This window comes from Ornithorhynchus anatinus, chromosome 1, assembly GCF_004115215.2.
Source record: "Ornithorhynchus anatinus isolate Pmale09 chromosome 1, mOrnAna1.pri.v4, whole genome shotgun sequence".
NCBI lineage: Eukaryota > Metazoa > Chordata > Mammalia > Monotremata > Ornithorhynchidae > Ornithorhynchus > Ornithorhynchus anatinus.
In genome coordinates, this window is record NC_041728.1 from 138,058,995 (window position 1) to 138,074,609 (window position 15,615).

At 41.3% G+C, this 15,615-nt stretch overlaps 1 protein-coding gene across 4 annotated transcripts in view; it reads left to right on the forward strand.

Annotated features, from left to right (window-relative positions):
* FNDC3B (fibronectin type III domain containing 3B) overlaps positions 1-15,615 on the forward strand; it is a 418,267-nt gene that overhangs the window by 233,757 nt on the left and 168,895 nt on the right. For all 4 annotated transcript variants that reach the window (XM_029057950.2, XM_029057966.2, XM_039913103.1 and 1 more), the window contains exons 6-7: positions 7,684-7,924; positions 10,428-10,715. In XM_029057950.2, the coding sequence (XP_028913783.1) occupies positions 7,684-7,924; positions 10,428-10,715 (529 nt within the window). The remainder of the gene's footprint in view (positions 1-7,683; positions 7,925-10,427; positions 10,716-15,615) is intronic.

Sequence of the window (15,615 nt, forward strand, 5' to 3'; positions counted from 1 at the left end):
CATGAAATCCTTTTTTCCATTTTTCTATGCCAAGCCCTCTACACTAGAAGTGTTAGCCTTGACTGTGCAGTGATTACAACCTGGGATTCAAATGATGCTGTCTTTCACCTTCAGCAGAATCAAAATCATAAGAGGAAGGGAAACTGACAGCAGGTTGCTTGGTGCCCTTCCTGTGAGCTAGACTAAATCAGTTTCCACTGGCAGTAGGGAGTAAGCCAGTTGGAGTCTATTTTGAAACTTCAAGGATGTTGTGAGTGCCCTGTGGAAGCTGTTCTTTGGGAAGTCAGGAAACCCTTCTACACTGTGAGACTAGAAAAGAAAACAAAAATAGACCAGGAGCTAAATTTCATAGCTTTTCTCTCTACCATTCTAATCCCATGGACAATTTGCCATTGTAATGACCAGCATTAGTAGTAGTAGTAATGTTATTTGCCATTTTTTGGCGGTGTTTCCTCTCAGGAGTATCAGAAGAAAATATCTCCATAGTCAGCTAAATTTAGGAATCCCAGTGTCTCAGCTTGAGTTCCTTTCTTGGTAAAATTTTTTTTCTTTTCTAGTATGTGCCAGATTCCCCACTCATCTGTCCTATACCTTGGCTTGGATCTACCACAGCATTCCTTCCTTCCTGGACTCTTTAAAGTCCTGCCTCTTGTAAACTGTCTTAAAAGGGAAGCCAAGTGAAATCATAAGCAAAAGTCCTGTGCCAAATCAGTCCTGAAAGACTATCAGGGTAAATCAAATATCATTGCTATGCACTCTTTTGAGATCGCTCAGAATTACAAATCGAAATAAAGTAAACTGTGGGAATAACAATTACTGGAATTTTGTTGTGGGCAGGGATCATGTCTACCAACTCAGTACTGTACTCTCTAAAATGCTTATTACAGTACTCTGCACACAGTAATTGCTCAATAAATACCATTGATTATAAATTATCCTTCCTTGGAGATAGATATATTTTGGGTAGCATTGCAAATAGCACAATACTGTGGAAACCTAAGTAGTTCTTGTTGGTATTGATGTCCTGACAGATATAGATCACTCTTTTATAGCCTATGCTCACTTCAATTTGGAGAGGCAGGACAAGAGGTCTTTTAGGGAGTCCCCGTGTCATATTGAGCTACTGGTTAGCAGAAGTGGGTCCTCATGGAGGGAGACAAGCATAGCATTGAGAATTTGCCCAACTCTCCCTCTGTTTGCCTCACTATAAAGAGCTAGAATTCCAAGCCAGCTGTATGAGTTTGTGCCCACGGTAGTTTGAGGAGGCCTTATTTAAGCTGGCCTCAGAATATTTGGCATCAAACATCCCTCAGAACATCCCGAGGGATCTGTGCAGGAAGCACAGTGGCCCACTAGGCAAGACCATATTGATCCAAAAGTATTTGAAACCATCAGTAAATCGGGCCTGATTCATTAATTCATTCATTCAGTCATATTTATTGAGCACTTACTGTTTGCAGAGCACTGTACTAAGTGCTTGGAAAGTACAATTCGGTAACAGAGACAATCCCTACCCAACATGTATGAATGTAGCAGGTCTGCACTAGAAAAACTGACTGTGCTTCTTACCCTATTGGTGCTTATTTGTTCATCCGCATCATTTATTAAGCTCTATTATGTGCAGTGAACCTGACATTTGGAAATATTAAAGGGAAATTAGGGAAGCCTGCCTTCCAAGAGCTTACAACGTAGCTGAGACTCTACAGTCTATTTTTTCCCATGTTTCTGTGCTGGATTTCCAACTATAGTCTTACATAACTCCCTTATATCGCAAAGAAGGGGGGGAGGGGAGACTTAGGCAGGAGGTACTTGGAGCCAATAGAGTAGTAGTGATAATATTTATTAAGCACTTACTATATGCAGGGCACTGTTCTAAGCACAGGAAGAGAATACACAGATGAGAATGAGCCATTCCCACCTGTAGACTGTAAGCGTGTTGTGGACAGGGGATGTGTCTTTTATATTGTACTCTCTCCAGCGCTTAGTTCCGTGCTCTGCATATAGTAAGCTCTCAATAAATAGTATTGACTGACTGACCTGGTCCCTGTCCCTCAAAGGGTTCACAATCTAAGAGTGTATGTGGGGAGAAGGGATTGGGGACAGACATCAAAAATGATGCAACATTAAGACAGAGTAAAAACAAATACACAAAATAAAAACAGAAATCAGTATGGTGCTGTGGCTAGAAGAACAGAATTTCAGTTCCTTGGGGCTCAGAGTTCAGGATGTGCCCACAGTCGCAGAAATGATTACAGCAACCTCCAGTCTTCCCGGGGTTTTGTGGAGCCCCATCCTGGGGCTTTTTGTCTTTTTTTTTCCTAACCTCCGAGGCGGTGGAAGGCACGGTGGGATGCAGTCTCCCTGGTTTTTTGGAGGAGAGCGGGCAGGGAGAAGTAGATGAATTGAGGACTTTGTAATTTCCTCCTAGGAAATCAGAAGTAACATTGTCCCTTACAAGTGGGTTGTTCCCCTTATTCCTAGCTTTGCTGATTGGATATTTTTTTAATTAAAGGGCCAATGAATAAAAAGGCTTTTTCTTCAGGATTCTGATAATAATGATGGTATTTGTTAAGCACTTAATATGTACTATGTATTAGACCTATGTACTTTGTGCCGGGGACTGTACTAAGTGCTATGGTGGATTCAAATTGAGTTGTATTGAGTTGGACATAGTCCCTGTTCCATGTGGGCTCTCAGTCTCAATCTCCATTGAACAGATGAGGTAAATGAGGCACAAAGAAGTGAAATGACTTGCCCAAGGTCACACAGCAGGCAAGTTGCAGAGCTGGGATTAGAACCCGTGTCCTGACTCCCAGGCTCATGCTCTATCCACTATACCACACTGCTTCTCAGCAGCATGTTTTCTATTATGCAGTATTAATCTATAGTTAATAAAAGGATAGTTAATGAGTGAAGTTCCTCCCAGTGATATTCATTCAGTCACATTCAGTCGATACAACTTTGGTGTATCATAGTTATCGTAGAACAACAATCATGCTCCTCTCATCCTTGCCTCATTAGGGAAAATGCAGTCTTCCATGGTGGCTTTTTCCATTAATCTCCCATGTTAATGGAGAACCTTTATAATCAATTTCTATCTGAAATAGCTTTGAGTGGCCTTGGGTCCATTTGCCTGAAGCAAACTGTTTATAACTAGGCAAATGAAAATGCTGGTTCAGTGCATTTTACTGTCTGCCTCCTCAGTTCAGATGATTTGGTGGTGGAATGAAGAGGGAAGAGCAGGTGAATTTTTTCCTTTATGTATAATATCTACCATGCAAAGGGAAATCTGGTCATGTTGCTCTAGAGAAAAATCCTTCCTTATTAGGGAAAAAACTTCAAGGAACCCGAAATTAGCATCAGTTACATACAAAGGACCATACAGTAATTGCATTTTGAAGCACACCACATTTCTCTAGCTTTAATTTAGAAAAAGAGGAGGTTTCAGAGCTGAATATTGTTTTGGAGGCTACGAGCTGCATTGCCGAATGCTGTGCATGTTTTGCGAGAAGTTAACAGCATTCCATCGTTGAATCACATGCCCACGTGTCACCATGTTGTCATCAAAATTGTGGAAAGAGCATTGCTCTGGAATCAGTAGGCCTTAGTTCTAGAACCGGTTGTTCCTGTAGCTGATTGACATGGGTGCCATGCTGCATCCCTGCTTGCTTACTCTTTTGTTGCACTCGGTGCTCCAGCAGGAGCACAACTGGCTGGGATGGGAGAGTGCCAGCCACACCGCTCAAGCCTCTAGTGCGCTAATCAGTTCCTCTGTGCAGGCTCTATCATCCATCGATCTTTGGGTGGTGGTCTGTGGCTGAGTTGGGTCGACCCACGCATTCTTGGGTGTACTGAGGTCTTGGGAGTCTCCTTCACCTTTTAAAGTTTGGCCCAGCATTAGTTGGAGGCCGAAGGTATTGCTTCTGGGAGAGCAGTATGGGGCCGCTGACGGTAGTGGTGATCTCCTGGAAGCAGTTATTCTTCAGCGAGCAGAATTCTTCCAGAACCTGAAGTGCTTCCCCTGCTTCTCCTCCCTCATCTGCCCTCTACCACACTACTTCCTTGTAACCTCCACTGAGTTGTACCAGAATGTATAAACTTCCCCAAAGCCTAATCAGTCAATTGTACTTATGAAGTGCTTACTGTGTGAAGAGCACTCTGCTAAGCACTTGGCAGAGTACACTATAACAATAAACAGACACATTCCCTGCCCACAACGAGTTTAACAGTCTATCCCTTATAGGCTATAGCTATAGTCTAGAGGCTTACAGTCTAGAGTTTACAGTCTAAATCACTAAGCAGCCAAAAGAGTAAATGTTGCAGTTGCATTTCTGACTTTAATCTTGCTACCGACCCCGTATTTCCTTTGTTTCTGAGAATGGAATGATGTTATGAGTAAAATTTGTGATTCATATTCCATAATTTAAAGAACTAAAAGCCATTCTGTTTTCTGTAACAAATTACATTTAATGGACCCATATAGGTTAGTTAGAATGTAATAATTCTGGTATTTAAGTTCTTACTCTATGCCAAACATTGTACTAAGCCCTGGGGTAGATTCAAGATACCCTCTCGGGATCACACTTGGAGAGTTTCTAGTACTCTATCACTCTTGGCTAAAGGAGGGAGAATCAAGAAGAGGCATTTTCATTCCTAGTTTGGGCAGTGGCTAGTAAGCAGAAGGCAATCTGCTACAAGTCATAACTCACCTGTGCTAGGCAACAGCAGAATGGGAAAGGGTCAAGGGAGAAGACTCAAGTTTACTGTGCAGAAGCAGGCAATGGTAAACTACTTCCATATTTTTACCAAGAAAACTCTAAAGATACTCTACCAGAACGATTGCATCTAGGGGTAGGGTGTGTTCATGAAATCACTATGGGCTGGAAACGACTCGACAAGATACGAGATCATCAGACACGGTTCGTGTCCTACATGGGGCTCCCATTCTAAGTAGGAGGAGGGAGTAGTATTTGATCCCCATTGTACAGATGAGGAAATTGAGACACAGATAAGTAAAGTGACTTGCCCAAGGTCACACAGTGAGCAAATGGCTGAACTGGGAATAATTCAGGTTTCTTGATTTCCAAGTCCATGCTTATTCCACTCGGGTCACATTGCCTCTTGTAGTAGAGCATGATTTAAACTGAGGAGAATAAACTTTAGCTAACCAATCAATCAATTCTATTTACTGTGTGCAGAACATTCATTCCTTCAAAAGTATTTATTGAGCGCTTACTATGTGCAGAGCACCATACTAAGCGCTTGGAATGTACAGTTTGGTAACAGATAGAGAATCCCTGCCCAATGATGGGCTCACAGAACACTGTTCTAAGTGCCTGGGTGAGTCCAACACAACAATATATCAGAAACATTCCCTGCTCACAAAGAGCTTACAGTCTAATCATTCTCAAGTAAGTATTTTTCTTAATGTCTGGGCAGATTAGAAACTCCCCAGTGCCTTTGGGAATGGCATCAGTGAGATCCGTGAGATGGATTTGGAACATTGGGAATATTGTGAAACCTGAAGATAGGATTGAAGAAAATCATTTATCCTTAATGAAGTGCTTTGGTTTTGTTTTTAAAAGATGATGATAAAATTAGAGTTGGTTTTGCAAGCCAGGCAAAACTTTACTGCCCTCAGAAGAGTTCACTTAGTGGAGCGCAGGAGGATTAGCCCAAAAAGCCACGCTTGGAGAATGTGTTTTTCCATAGGTGAAGCTAGTCTAGTCAGTTTAGCATTGAAGAAATTGCTTCAGGTAGCTCCTAAGGACACAATCAATTGTATTTATTAGGCACTTATTATGTGCAGAGCACGTTACTAAGCGCTTGGGAGAGTACAATACAACAGAATTAACAGATATGTTCCTACCCATAATGAACTTAGAGTCTAGACACAAAACTGTAAAAGCTTTGGGGCTGGTCTGCCAGGATACCCTCCCCTCTGGGGCAAAGCAGAATTTTCTTTTTGTGGTTCTAGTAGTAGTCTCTGTTTTAGGATGGGGACGTGCTGGGTTCTTTAAAATGCTTAAAAAGGGGCATCAAAATGCTTTTTCTTTCCGGAAGCCCATTGTTCTTTTGCCTAATAGAGGCCTTAGATGACTGTGGGTATTTAAGTACACAAACAGAATAATTCTCTTCTGCTCCCAATAATTAGTGCCTCTAGCTGCCCCTCACATCAGAAGCAGCATTACCACAAGAATGTGGTGTAATTGGTTTAAATCTTAGAAGTGTTCATTTGCATCTCTTGAATGTGCAGATCCACAGTGAAACACTTTTCAGCCAAACAAAAGCCTGTGGAGTGCTTGGAAAAAGTCTTCAGAATTTGAACTGTTTAATAACACAGAAGACAGGGGTCAGATCTTCTCTCTGAGAGGAGAACACTAGGAAATGGGTTTAAATTGCAGCAGGAATGATTTAGATGAGGCATGAACCACCTCTTGCTGGGCAGTGAGATATTGGATTGCTTTCTTGACTAATGATTTGCACTCTCCTTCTTTGGAGACTGATGGTATAGGATGAATAGCCATTCGTCTGGGGCCACTGAGGTTCAGCTTAATGGTTCAGTCAGTCATATTTATTGAGTGCTTACTAAGTGTAGAGCACTGTAGTGAGCACTTGGGAGAGTACAGTGTAACCGAGGTGGTAAACACTCTCTCTGCCCACAAGGAACCCACAGTCTAGAGGGAGACACACATATTAATGATGAAGCTCAGAAATTTCCTTTTTTTTTTAAAATGGTATTTGTTAAGCACTTCCTTCGTGCCAGGCTTGGGTAGATACAAGATCAACAGGTTGGACAAAGTCCACGTCCCACATGGTACTCCCCGTCTTAATCCCATTTTACAGATGAGGTAACTGAGGCACAGAGAAGTTAAATGACTTGCTCAGAGTCACATAACAGGCAAGTGGCAAGCCTGAGATTAGAACCCAAATACTGCTGTTTCCACTAGGCCATGCTGCTTTCCATTAGGTTACACTGTTTTCCTACGCCAAGGTCCAATATTTCTATCCCCCAAAGTGAACGGATTTATTTTTAAAAAGAAATTTAAATATATATGCACACAGCCTTTCTCAATTAATTCCCAATACCCCAAGTCCTATCACAGAACAGCTATGTCTAGCTTATATCATACTAAAAAATGTGGTATTTCATTCATTTTTTCATTCAATTGTACTTATTGACCACTTACCGTGTGCAGAGCACTGTACTAAACACTTGTAAAGTACAATTCAGCAACAAATATCCATTGTCGTATTTATTGAGCGCTTACTGTGTGCAGAGCACTGTACTAAGCACTTGGAAAGTATAAGTTAGCAACAGCTAGAGACAATCCCTACACAGCAATGGGCTCACAGTCTGAAAGGGGGAAGGCAGACATCAAAACAAAAAAGTACAGGCATCAGTAGCATTAATATAAATAAAGAGAATTATAAATTTATACATGATTAATAAAATAAATAGAATAATAAATATGTACTTGTATACGCAAGTTCTGTGGGGTGGGGAGAAGGGAGAGCAGAGGGAGCGAGTTGGGGTGATCGGGAGGGGAGGAGGAGCAGAGGAGTATTCGTTAATCGCTTACTATGTGGCAAGTACTAAATTTTTTTACCTATCTATCTATCTATCTATCTATCTATATATACATACATGTATAGAAAAATATTCTTCTTCTTCGTTCATAGGTTTTAGAAGACAACACGGGAGTACGGCGAGTGGTAGTGACTCCGCAATCTCCAGAGTGTTACACTCCAAGTTATCCCTCGGCTATTTCCCCGACTCATCACTTGTCTCCGTATCTTCCTCACCACCCCCATTTTCTTCATAACTCACACACGGCCTTCTACCCCCCTGTCACTGGACCCGGAGATATGCCGCCTCAGTTTTTCCCACATCATCTTCCTCCCACATTATACGGAGAACAAGGTGAGCAGCAGACATCTTTCATTCGTAGGCTTCAGAGTCGGCAGTGCCCCCAAGACCCATTTAATTCCATTTTTTCCCTTTCTTGAAAATAGTAAACATCTGGGGAAAAACAGTTTGGTTCTTTGTTTCAAGATTATTTTTCTCATGTGCGTGTGGGATGATTCAGTGTTGTGACAAGGCTTATTTGTTTTGTATGTGAATGTGTCAGACGTGTGACCACAAAGGTAAGAGGGATTGTAGAAAAGTTTGCCCTTAATTTGCAGTGTTAAAGTTGATGGCATGCTCTCTAGAATTGGATTATCGTGCACCTGCCCGAGTACTTAGTGCAGTGTCTAAGCACTTAAATAGCATAGTTATTATTTTTATAAATGTGTTGGTGATTGGCTAAACTTTGTATGTCATCCTTCTCTCTCCTTCTGGATTGTGAGTCCCATGTGGGCAGAGAGACCATGTCCAAATTCATGGAAGTAACATGGCGTAGTGGATAGGGCCTGGGCTTGGAAGTCAGAAGGTGATGGGTTCCAATTCCGGCTCTGCCACTCTTCTGCTATGTGACCTTGGACAAGTCACTTTACTTCTCTGTGACTCAGTTACCTCATCTGTAAAATGGAGATTGAGACTGTGAGCCCCACATGGGACGGGGACTGTGTCCAACTCAATTTGCTTGTATCCACCCCAGCTTGGATTTGCTTGTATTTGGCACATTGCGATTAACAAATGTCCTCATTATTATTATGTCTGGGTGCTTTTCCCAGTGTTGCGCAAAGTGTTTGACTCAGTAGAGGCACCTAACAAATATTCCTGATCTATTGATTGATGATTGATTCATTCATTTATGGCAGTTTCAACTCAAGAAATTTGCAAATTAATAATTATACTAAGATCAATTTTGAATTTAGATATTTTTCTGCTTCTGGTACACTCCAAAAGCAAAAATTGATGCTATCCAGAAAGCAATTGTATAGAACTTACTTGCTTTTGTAAGTCAATATAATGTTCATCAGTGGCTAAGACAGTCTTCTTTTCTCATATGAAAAAGAACACTTTGCCTCAGGTATTTTGAAATTCTGAAACTACTAAGAAAAGTTGGTGGCTTATTTGGCAGTTACAGTACTTGTTAGAAATGTACCATGTTTGTTAGAAGGCAATAGGCATCATTTTATCCAAGTTTATAGGTGAATCAAAGCAGAAGTTTGGGAAACAAGCTTTGCAGACTGTTTTTCCAAAAGCACAAATTACGTTCCTCTAGGGCAAGCAGTTTCATTTAATAATAAAGCTCATGCAAAAATCTCCTTATGTAGACTCAGGCTGCCAACTTTTTATGTGGTAGGTGGTGTTTGCGCAACCTTATATTACCAGTCTGGCAGGGATGTTGAATGTATACAATGTAGTATGCAGGCCTAAATTGAGTAGCGTCAGAAATATGTGCCAAATTCAATTGTTCTGGAGTAGTCTTTTGTATTATTCGCCAATTGTTCTCAAAGTATAGTGTTCTACAAATTGCCTTATATATTGTTCCTCCATACAGTAGTTTTTATCAGTGTGTGTCTCCTCCTCTAGACTGTAAGCTGCATGAGGACACAGGACATGTCTACTGGCGCTGTTGTACTGTACTCTCCCTAGTGCTTAGTATAGTGCTCTACACGCAGTAAGCACTCAATAAATGCCACTGATGTATTACAGGCCTTCTTTAAAAGTGTTTCTGTTTTAGCTCTTTAATCCACCCACAAAAAATGGCAATTTTGTTGGATGCCTTCAAGGTTTCGATATTTCAAAATGAGTATGGTAAGGAAGCTGAATGTAAATACAAGGTGTTTACATTTTCCTGGTTAGTTTGTGTTTGTTTTTTTTAGATATGTATCCAATTTGTAGGGAAAAGGTAACTGGAACTTTTGGAATTTCAGCATTAAGTAATTTATTCTTTTAAAGACAAATATCACTGTCGTTGAGCCTTCCAGGCACCGTATAAATACCATTATTGTTATCATTGTATTATACTTAAGTGCTTACTATATACCAAGCACTGTACTAAGTGCTGGGGTAAATGTAAGATAATAATCAGGTCCCAACACCAGTCCTTGCCCCACATGGGACTCAGAATCTAAGAGGGAGATTAATGAATCTCTATTTTAAAGATGAGGAAACTGAGACACAGAGAAGTTAAGTGACTTTCCCAGGGTCTCACACAGGTCGCAAGTGTCAGAGCTGGGAATAGAACCCAGGTCCTATAACTCCTAGACCCTTGCTCTTTTCACGAGACCATGCTGCTTCTTTATTGAAGGCCCCAAATTCTCCCTTCCTCGTCACCACCACCTCCTTGCCCATCTTCCATCACAGCCTGGAACTGTGTTTCCCCCTATGCCCACCGTGATTATGAAAAGGAAGAGCAAGCTGTTCTCATCGACTAGAATGTACCAGGAGGCCATTTTACTTCCCGATGTGTCATTCTTGAGTGTTTGTGGATCGGAGCGGTGATGGGCTGCTGTCTTGTTTTTCGTTTCAGAAATTATACCACTATATGGAATGTCCAGTTACATTACTAGAGAAGACCAGTACAGCAAACCACACCCCAAAAAGATGAAAGAACGGCAGATCGACCGGCAGAACCGTCTCAACAGCCCTCCTTCCTCCATCTACAAAGGCCACCTGGGTAGCTGCGCAACAGTGTACAATGGCTATGGGAAGGGTCACAACGGTGGAAGCAGTGGAGGAGGCGGCGGCGGGCCAGGAATTAAAAAAGCAGAGCGGCGTGCAAGAAGCAGTCCAAAGTCAAATGAGCCGGATTTGCAAGGTAAATGCAAAAGGTTATAGAAAAAAAGGTTTTCAGTTGAACATGCCCCAAACTACATACCCCACACACACACACACACACTCTCTCTCTCTCTCTCTCTCTCTCTCTCTCTCCATGAATACTGTTTATAACATGGTGAATTTCTTGAACGTCAATTATGTCCAGTTGAATTAGCTTCCTAAGGCCTATTTCTTAAGAAAGAGATAATAGCAGTAATAACGACTGTGGTATTTTAGCGCTTAGCACTGTACTAAGTGCTGGGGTAGATACAGAATATGCATGTTGGACACAGTTCCTCTTCCCCTTTTCAAAGCCATATTGAAGGCACCCCTCCTCCAAGAGTCCCTCCCTGACTAAGCCCCCCTTCACTCCCTTCTCCCACTCCCTTCTAAATTGTCCTGACTTGCTCCCTTTATTCCTCCCCACTCTCAGCCCCACAGCATTTTTGTACATCTCTGTAATTTATTTGTACTGCTGCCTGTCTCCCCCTCTAGACTGTGAGCTCACTGTGGGCAGGAGATGCATCTGTTTATTGTTATTTTGTACTTTCCCAAGTGCTTAGTAAAAGTGCTCTGCAAACAGTAAGCACTCAAATATGATTGAATGAATGAATGATTCCTGCCTCACACGGCATCCCAGTCTAAGGGAGAGGGGAGCAGGTTCTGATTCCCATTTTACAGAGGAGAAAACCGAGGCCCAGAAAAGTTAAGTGAATTGCCCAAGGTCAACAGCAGGCAGGTAGAAGAGCCAAAATTCAAACCCAGGTCTTCTAAATCCCAGGCCCATATTCTTGCCCCTAGCCCACTCTGCTTCCCCATTTCAGTTCTCTTAAATTGGTCTTAATATTTCTTCATAGAGCAATTATTTTTAACACCAGTTTCTCCAAATGATTTGCACAATTTAAGTGACAATGTCAGAAAAGACTTTCTATGTTAACAAACATGCTTTTGGCCAACTGTTATTTTCCAAACTGTCAGATGTGGAAGTAATCCAGGACAACTTGATTAATATTAAGCAGAAGCTTGGATAAGGAGGATTCTCAAAATAAGTGTCTCTTAAAACCAGATGCAATTATTCCCCACAATATGTAAAACCTATTATTGTGGAGGAGAATTTGTTTAAAGTTCATTTCAAGGGTAATTTATCCTTTAATAGTTTCCCTGGCACGATGAGTGAAATAGAGCAAGAACAAAATAGCCATGTAAGAACAAAATTGAGAAGAGGTCAGCAAAATTGGTCCAGACAGGACGAGGCCATAGAATATTACTCAAGAAAAGAAAACTTGAAATTGAGACAAGTAAGCATTTTAGTTTCAGTGAAGGAAAAATTAAAAAATGTCTGAAAATGAGGAAAAGTAAGTAGTTTGTAATTTACTGATATGCAAGTGAGTGAGTAAATGAGGCTTACAAATTGAGATTAGAGAAGGCCCGACTGAATTTCCAAGGAAGAAGAGAAGGCTTATAGTTAAGTTAAAGATGGGGCAAACAGAGACAAGGTGTTTCAACAGAGCAAAGCAAATTGGCAGGAGTATGGACACATCGAAGATTTGAGTCAGTGAGGGAAGTACTGAACGTCATAAATAAACAACTGGATAAACACCTGTTTGCCTGCTTCCAGATGCACTGTTTGTGTGCCTGAATGTGACTCATTGCGTTTGTCTGTCGAGGCAGAATATTTGACTATCAACTGAAACATCTGCTCTTTCCTCTTTCCTCTCAGCAGCTGTGCTATCTTAGTGGGGGTTTGGGTTATTTTAATGGTATTTTTTAAGCACTTACTATGTGTCAGGCACTCTACTAAGAGCTGGAGTAGATGAAAGTTAATCAGGTTGGACACACTCCATGCACTATATGGGGTTCACAGTCTTTGTCCTATTTTACAGATGGGGCAACTGAAGCAGAGAGAAGTTAAAAGACTTGCCCAAGTCACCCAGCAGACAAATGGTAGAGCCAAGATTAAAACCCATCTCATTCTGATTCCTGGACTCATGGTCTATCCATTAGGCCATGCTGCCTTAGTGTGTAAGCAAAGTGTTCTGGTCTTCCTCCTGCATTCTGGGATGTCCATGTTAAAGTCCTCGATTCTTGGGAGACCCAAACTGAGGATGTACTGAGTCTCCTCCTGTTCGGGCAGATGGTGTGAATATTTAAAATGCTTGCTAACATTGAGGAGTGTGGAGATCCCTTGAAAGATAAGTTTTTTGTGGGCAGAGAACTTGTCTTCCAACCTAGTTGTAATGTAGTGGTCCATAAATACCATCGATTAATATGGCACATATTCTGGGATGTTTGAATATATGGAAAATTGTCCATGATGCTCTTAGAATTGAAACTAGACGAAGCTTGTTGTGGGCAAGGCCCAGAGAAGTTAAGTGGCTTGCCCAGGGTCACATAGCAGACAATGGGTGGAGCCAAGGTTAGAACCCATGTTCTCTGACTCCCAAGCCCACTCTGTTTCCACTAAGCCACGATGCTTCTCTATGATTGATTGTGCCTCAGTTACCTCATCCGTAAAATGGGGATTAAGACAGTGAGCTGGACATGGGACAACCTGATTACCTTGTATCTATCCCAGTGCTTAGAACAGTGCTTGGCACATAGTAAGTGCTTAACAAATATCATAATTATTATTATTATTGATTGAGTCTACTATTCTGGCCTAATTGGGCCTTTTGGTCAGTCTACCTGCATCTCTAGTTTCACCAACTCAACTAAATATTCACAACGAATCATGCACAGGGATGGCCTTCTTTTTCAACAAGAATGACAAAGGTATTTTAGCGATTTATTTAGCCAAAGGAAATGTGTGCCCATGCCTTCCTTCTTTTTACTCCTGAGAGGGTTTTAGTAGTACGAGTAATAATTTTTCTTTCCACTGTTCGGTTGATGAATCAGACACAAAAAAACGCTATCTTACTGGAAATGGTAGAAGTAGCAGCTTTTATTGAACACCCACTTGGTGCGTCCATGAGATTGAACTGGTTGGGTTCTAACCCCGGCTCTACCACATGTCAACTTGTCAACCTTGGGCAAATTAATTAACTTCTCAGTACCTCAGTTACTTTATCTGAAAAATGGGGATTGACTATGAATTCCATGTGGGGCATGGACTGAGTCCAACCTGATTAGTTTGTGTCTACCGCAGAGCTTAGTACAGTGCCTGGCACATAATAAGTGCTTACCAAAAACCATTTAGAAAAAAATGAAGGATATAAGTTCCCAGAGGGCAAAGATCATATCTACTGACTCCATCATACACTCTCAAGTGCTTATCCCTGTGCTCGGCATAGAGTAACTGCACAGTAAATACTACTGATTGATACTTAGTGTGATTAGTGAGTTGATGAGGATGGAATAGAGATATACCATTACTGTTGGATGGAGATTTCCATTTGGAAGGCAGTACCTCTCAAAGTTTTTGAATGAAGTTGAAGCATTTATTCTCTGTGTAGGTCTATCTCTCTTTATGAATAGGTGTTTGTTCAGTCATTGTGATTGTGTTTTGTCAGCGTTGGAGTTCAATGTTGTTTTGTGGCTGGGTGTAGGCCCACTTGCTCTCCTCTATGTTTTCAGTTTTGAGTTCCTCTTGTAGGGAAATGGCCCAGCATGCCCTAAAGTCACGATGGCTTCCCTGACATGAGAGAATGGCAGAACCAGACACAGACCACGTAGCCTGCCACTATGGTCATATTTCTCGAGGGAGAAGCTTGAACTTTGGTTCATTGTTGGTCTCTAAGACATTTGAAGCAATATGAGAAAAGTCATTTAGAATACAAAAAGGGGAAAGTGGATGACAAAAATCACTTGGAAATTCTTACATGTGTCTCAGTAGAACATTTTGTATTCAAATTCCAAGTTTTTATCCATTCAGATGCTATATGAAATCTCTGCTTTTTCCTGTGCCTCTTATGTCCTCGATGCATCTTATTTTAAGATTATTTAGGGAATTAAGATATGCTGGGGGGATGTTTTTGCCCTCTGAGAATTCAGCTATAGGTGACTGTAGTTCTATGTCCTGAAGTTTTGGCAAAATTTTCTCCCCATCCCACTCCCTCTTCCCTAACCATCGGATACAGGAAAGACTACAAACCTAGCCCACCTGTGTATACCTGACAGTGTTGTCCTTTGTTTTTAGTAATGGGTTAAATGTTAATAGGGTTTGGAATGTCAGGGCTAAAGCCAATAGCTCTCTTTTATGAAATGGTAGAAGACTGCAACAAATAATTTCAGTAACTTTTGGTTTAAATTAGTTTTCCGAGGTTGCTGTCATCTCTGATCCTGCCGTATTAATGTACTCATCACCCTTTCCATCCGTATCCAAATGCTGGATAACGAAGAGATCCTGATGAATTAATCACTCAGTGGTATTTATTAAGCTCTCTCCGTGGGCAGAGCACTGAGCTAAGCACTTGGAAAGTATAATGCAACATAATTGGCAGTTGAAATACGTGCCCATAAGGAGCTTACAGTCTACAAAGGGAAGTAGATATCAGAATAGGTTAGGTATCGGGAAATAGAGTTTAAGAATATTTAAGTTAATATTGTGAGGTTGGGGTGAGTATTGAGGGGTATGTAGCCAAGTTCTTAGCCTTCGCAGAGCAGAGAGGAGTAAATAAAGGGGTTAGCCTGGAAAGTCCTCATGGAGGAGGTATGATTTTAGGAGGGTTTTGAATGTGGGGAGAGTGGTGAACTGTCTGATGCAAAGAGGGAAATGAATAGACAGGACCCAATGAAATAGTTCCTGAAACCAAGTAGCAGAGCAGGTAACGGTTGGGAGACAGTAGCAAGTGGTAGAGGAGTTGGCAAATAGTAATCAGAAGCAGGGTGAGTGTTCCAGAACAGAAAACCATAGGGAAAACCATAACACCAAGCACTGTGCCATCATAGAAGACAAACAACAA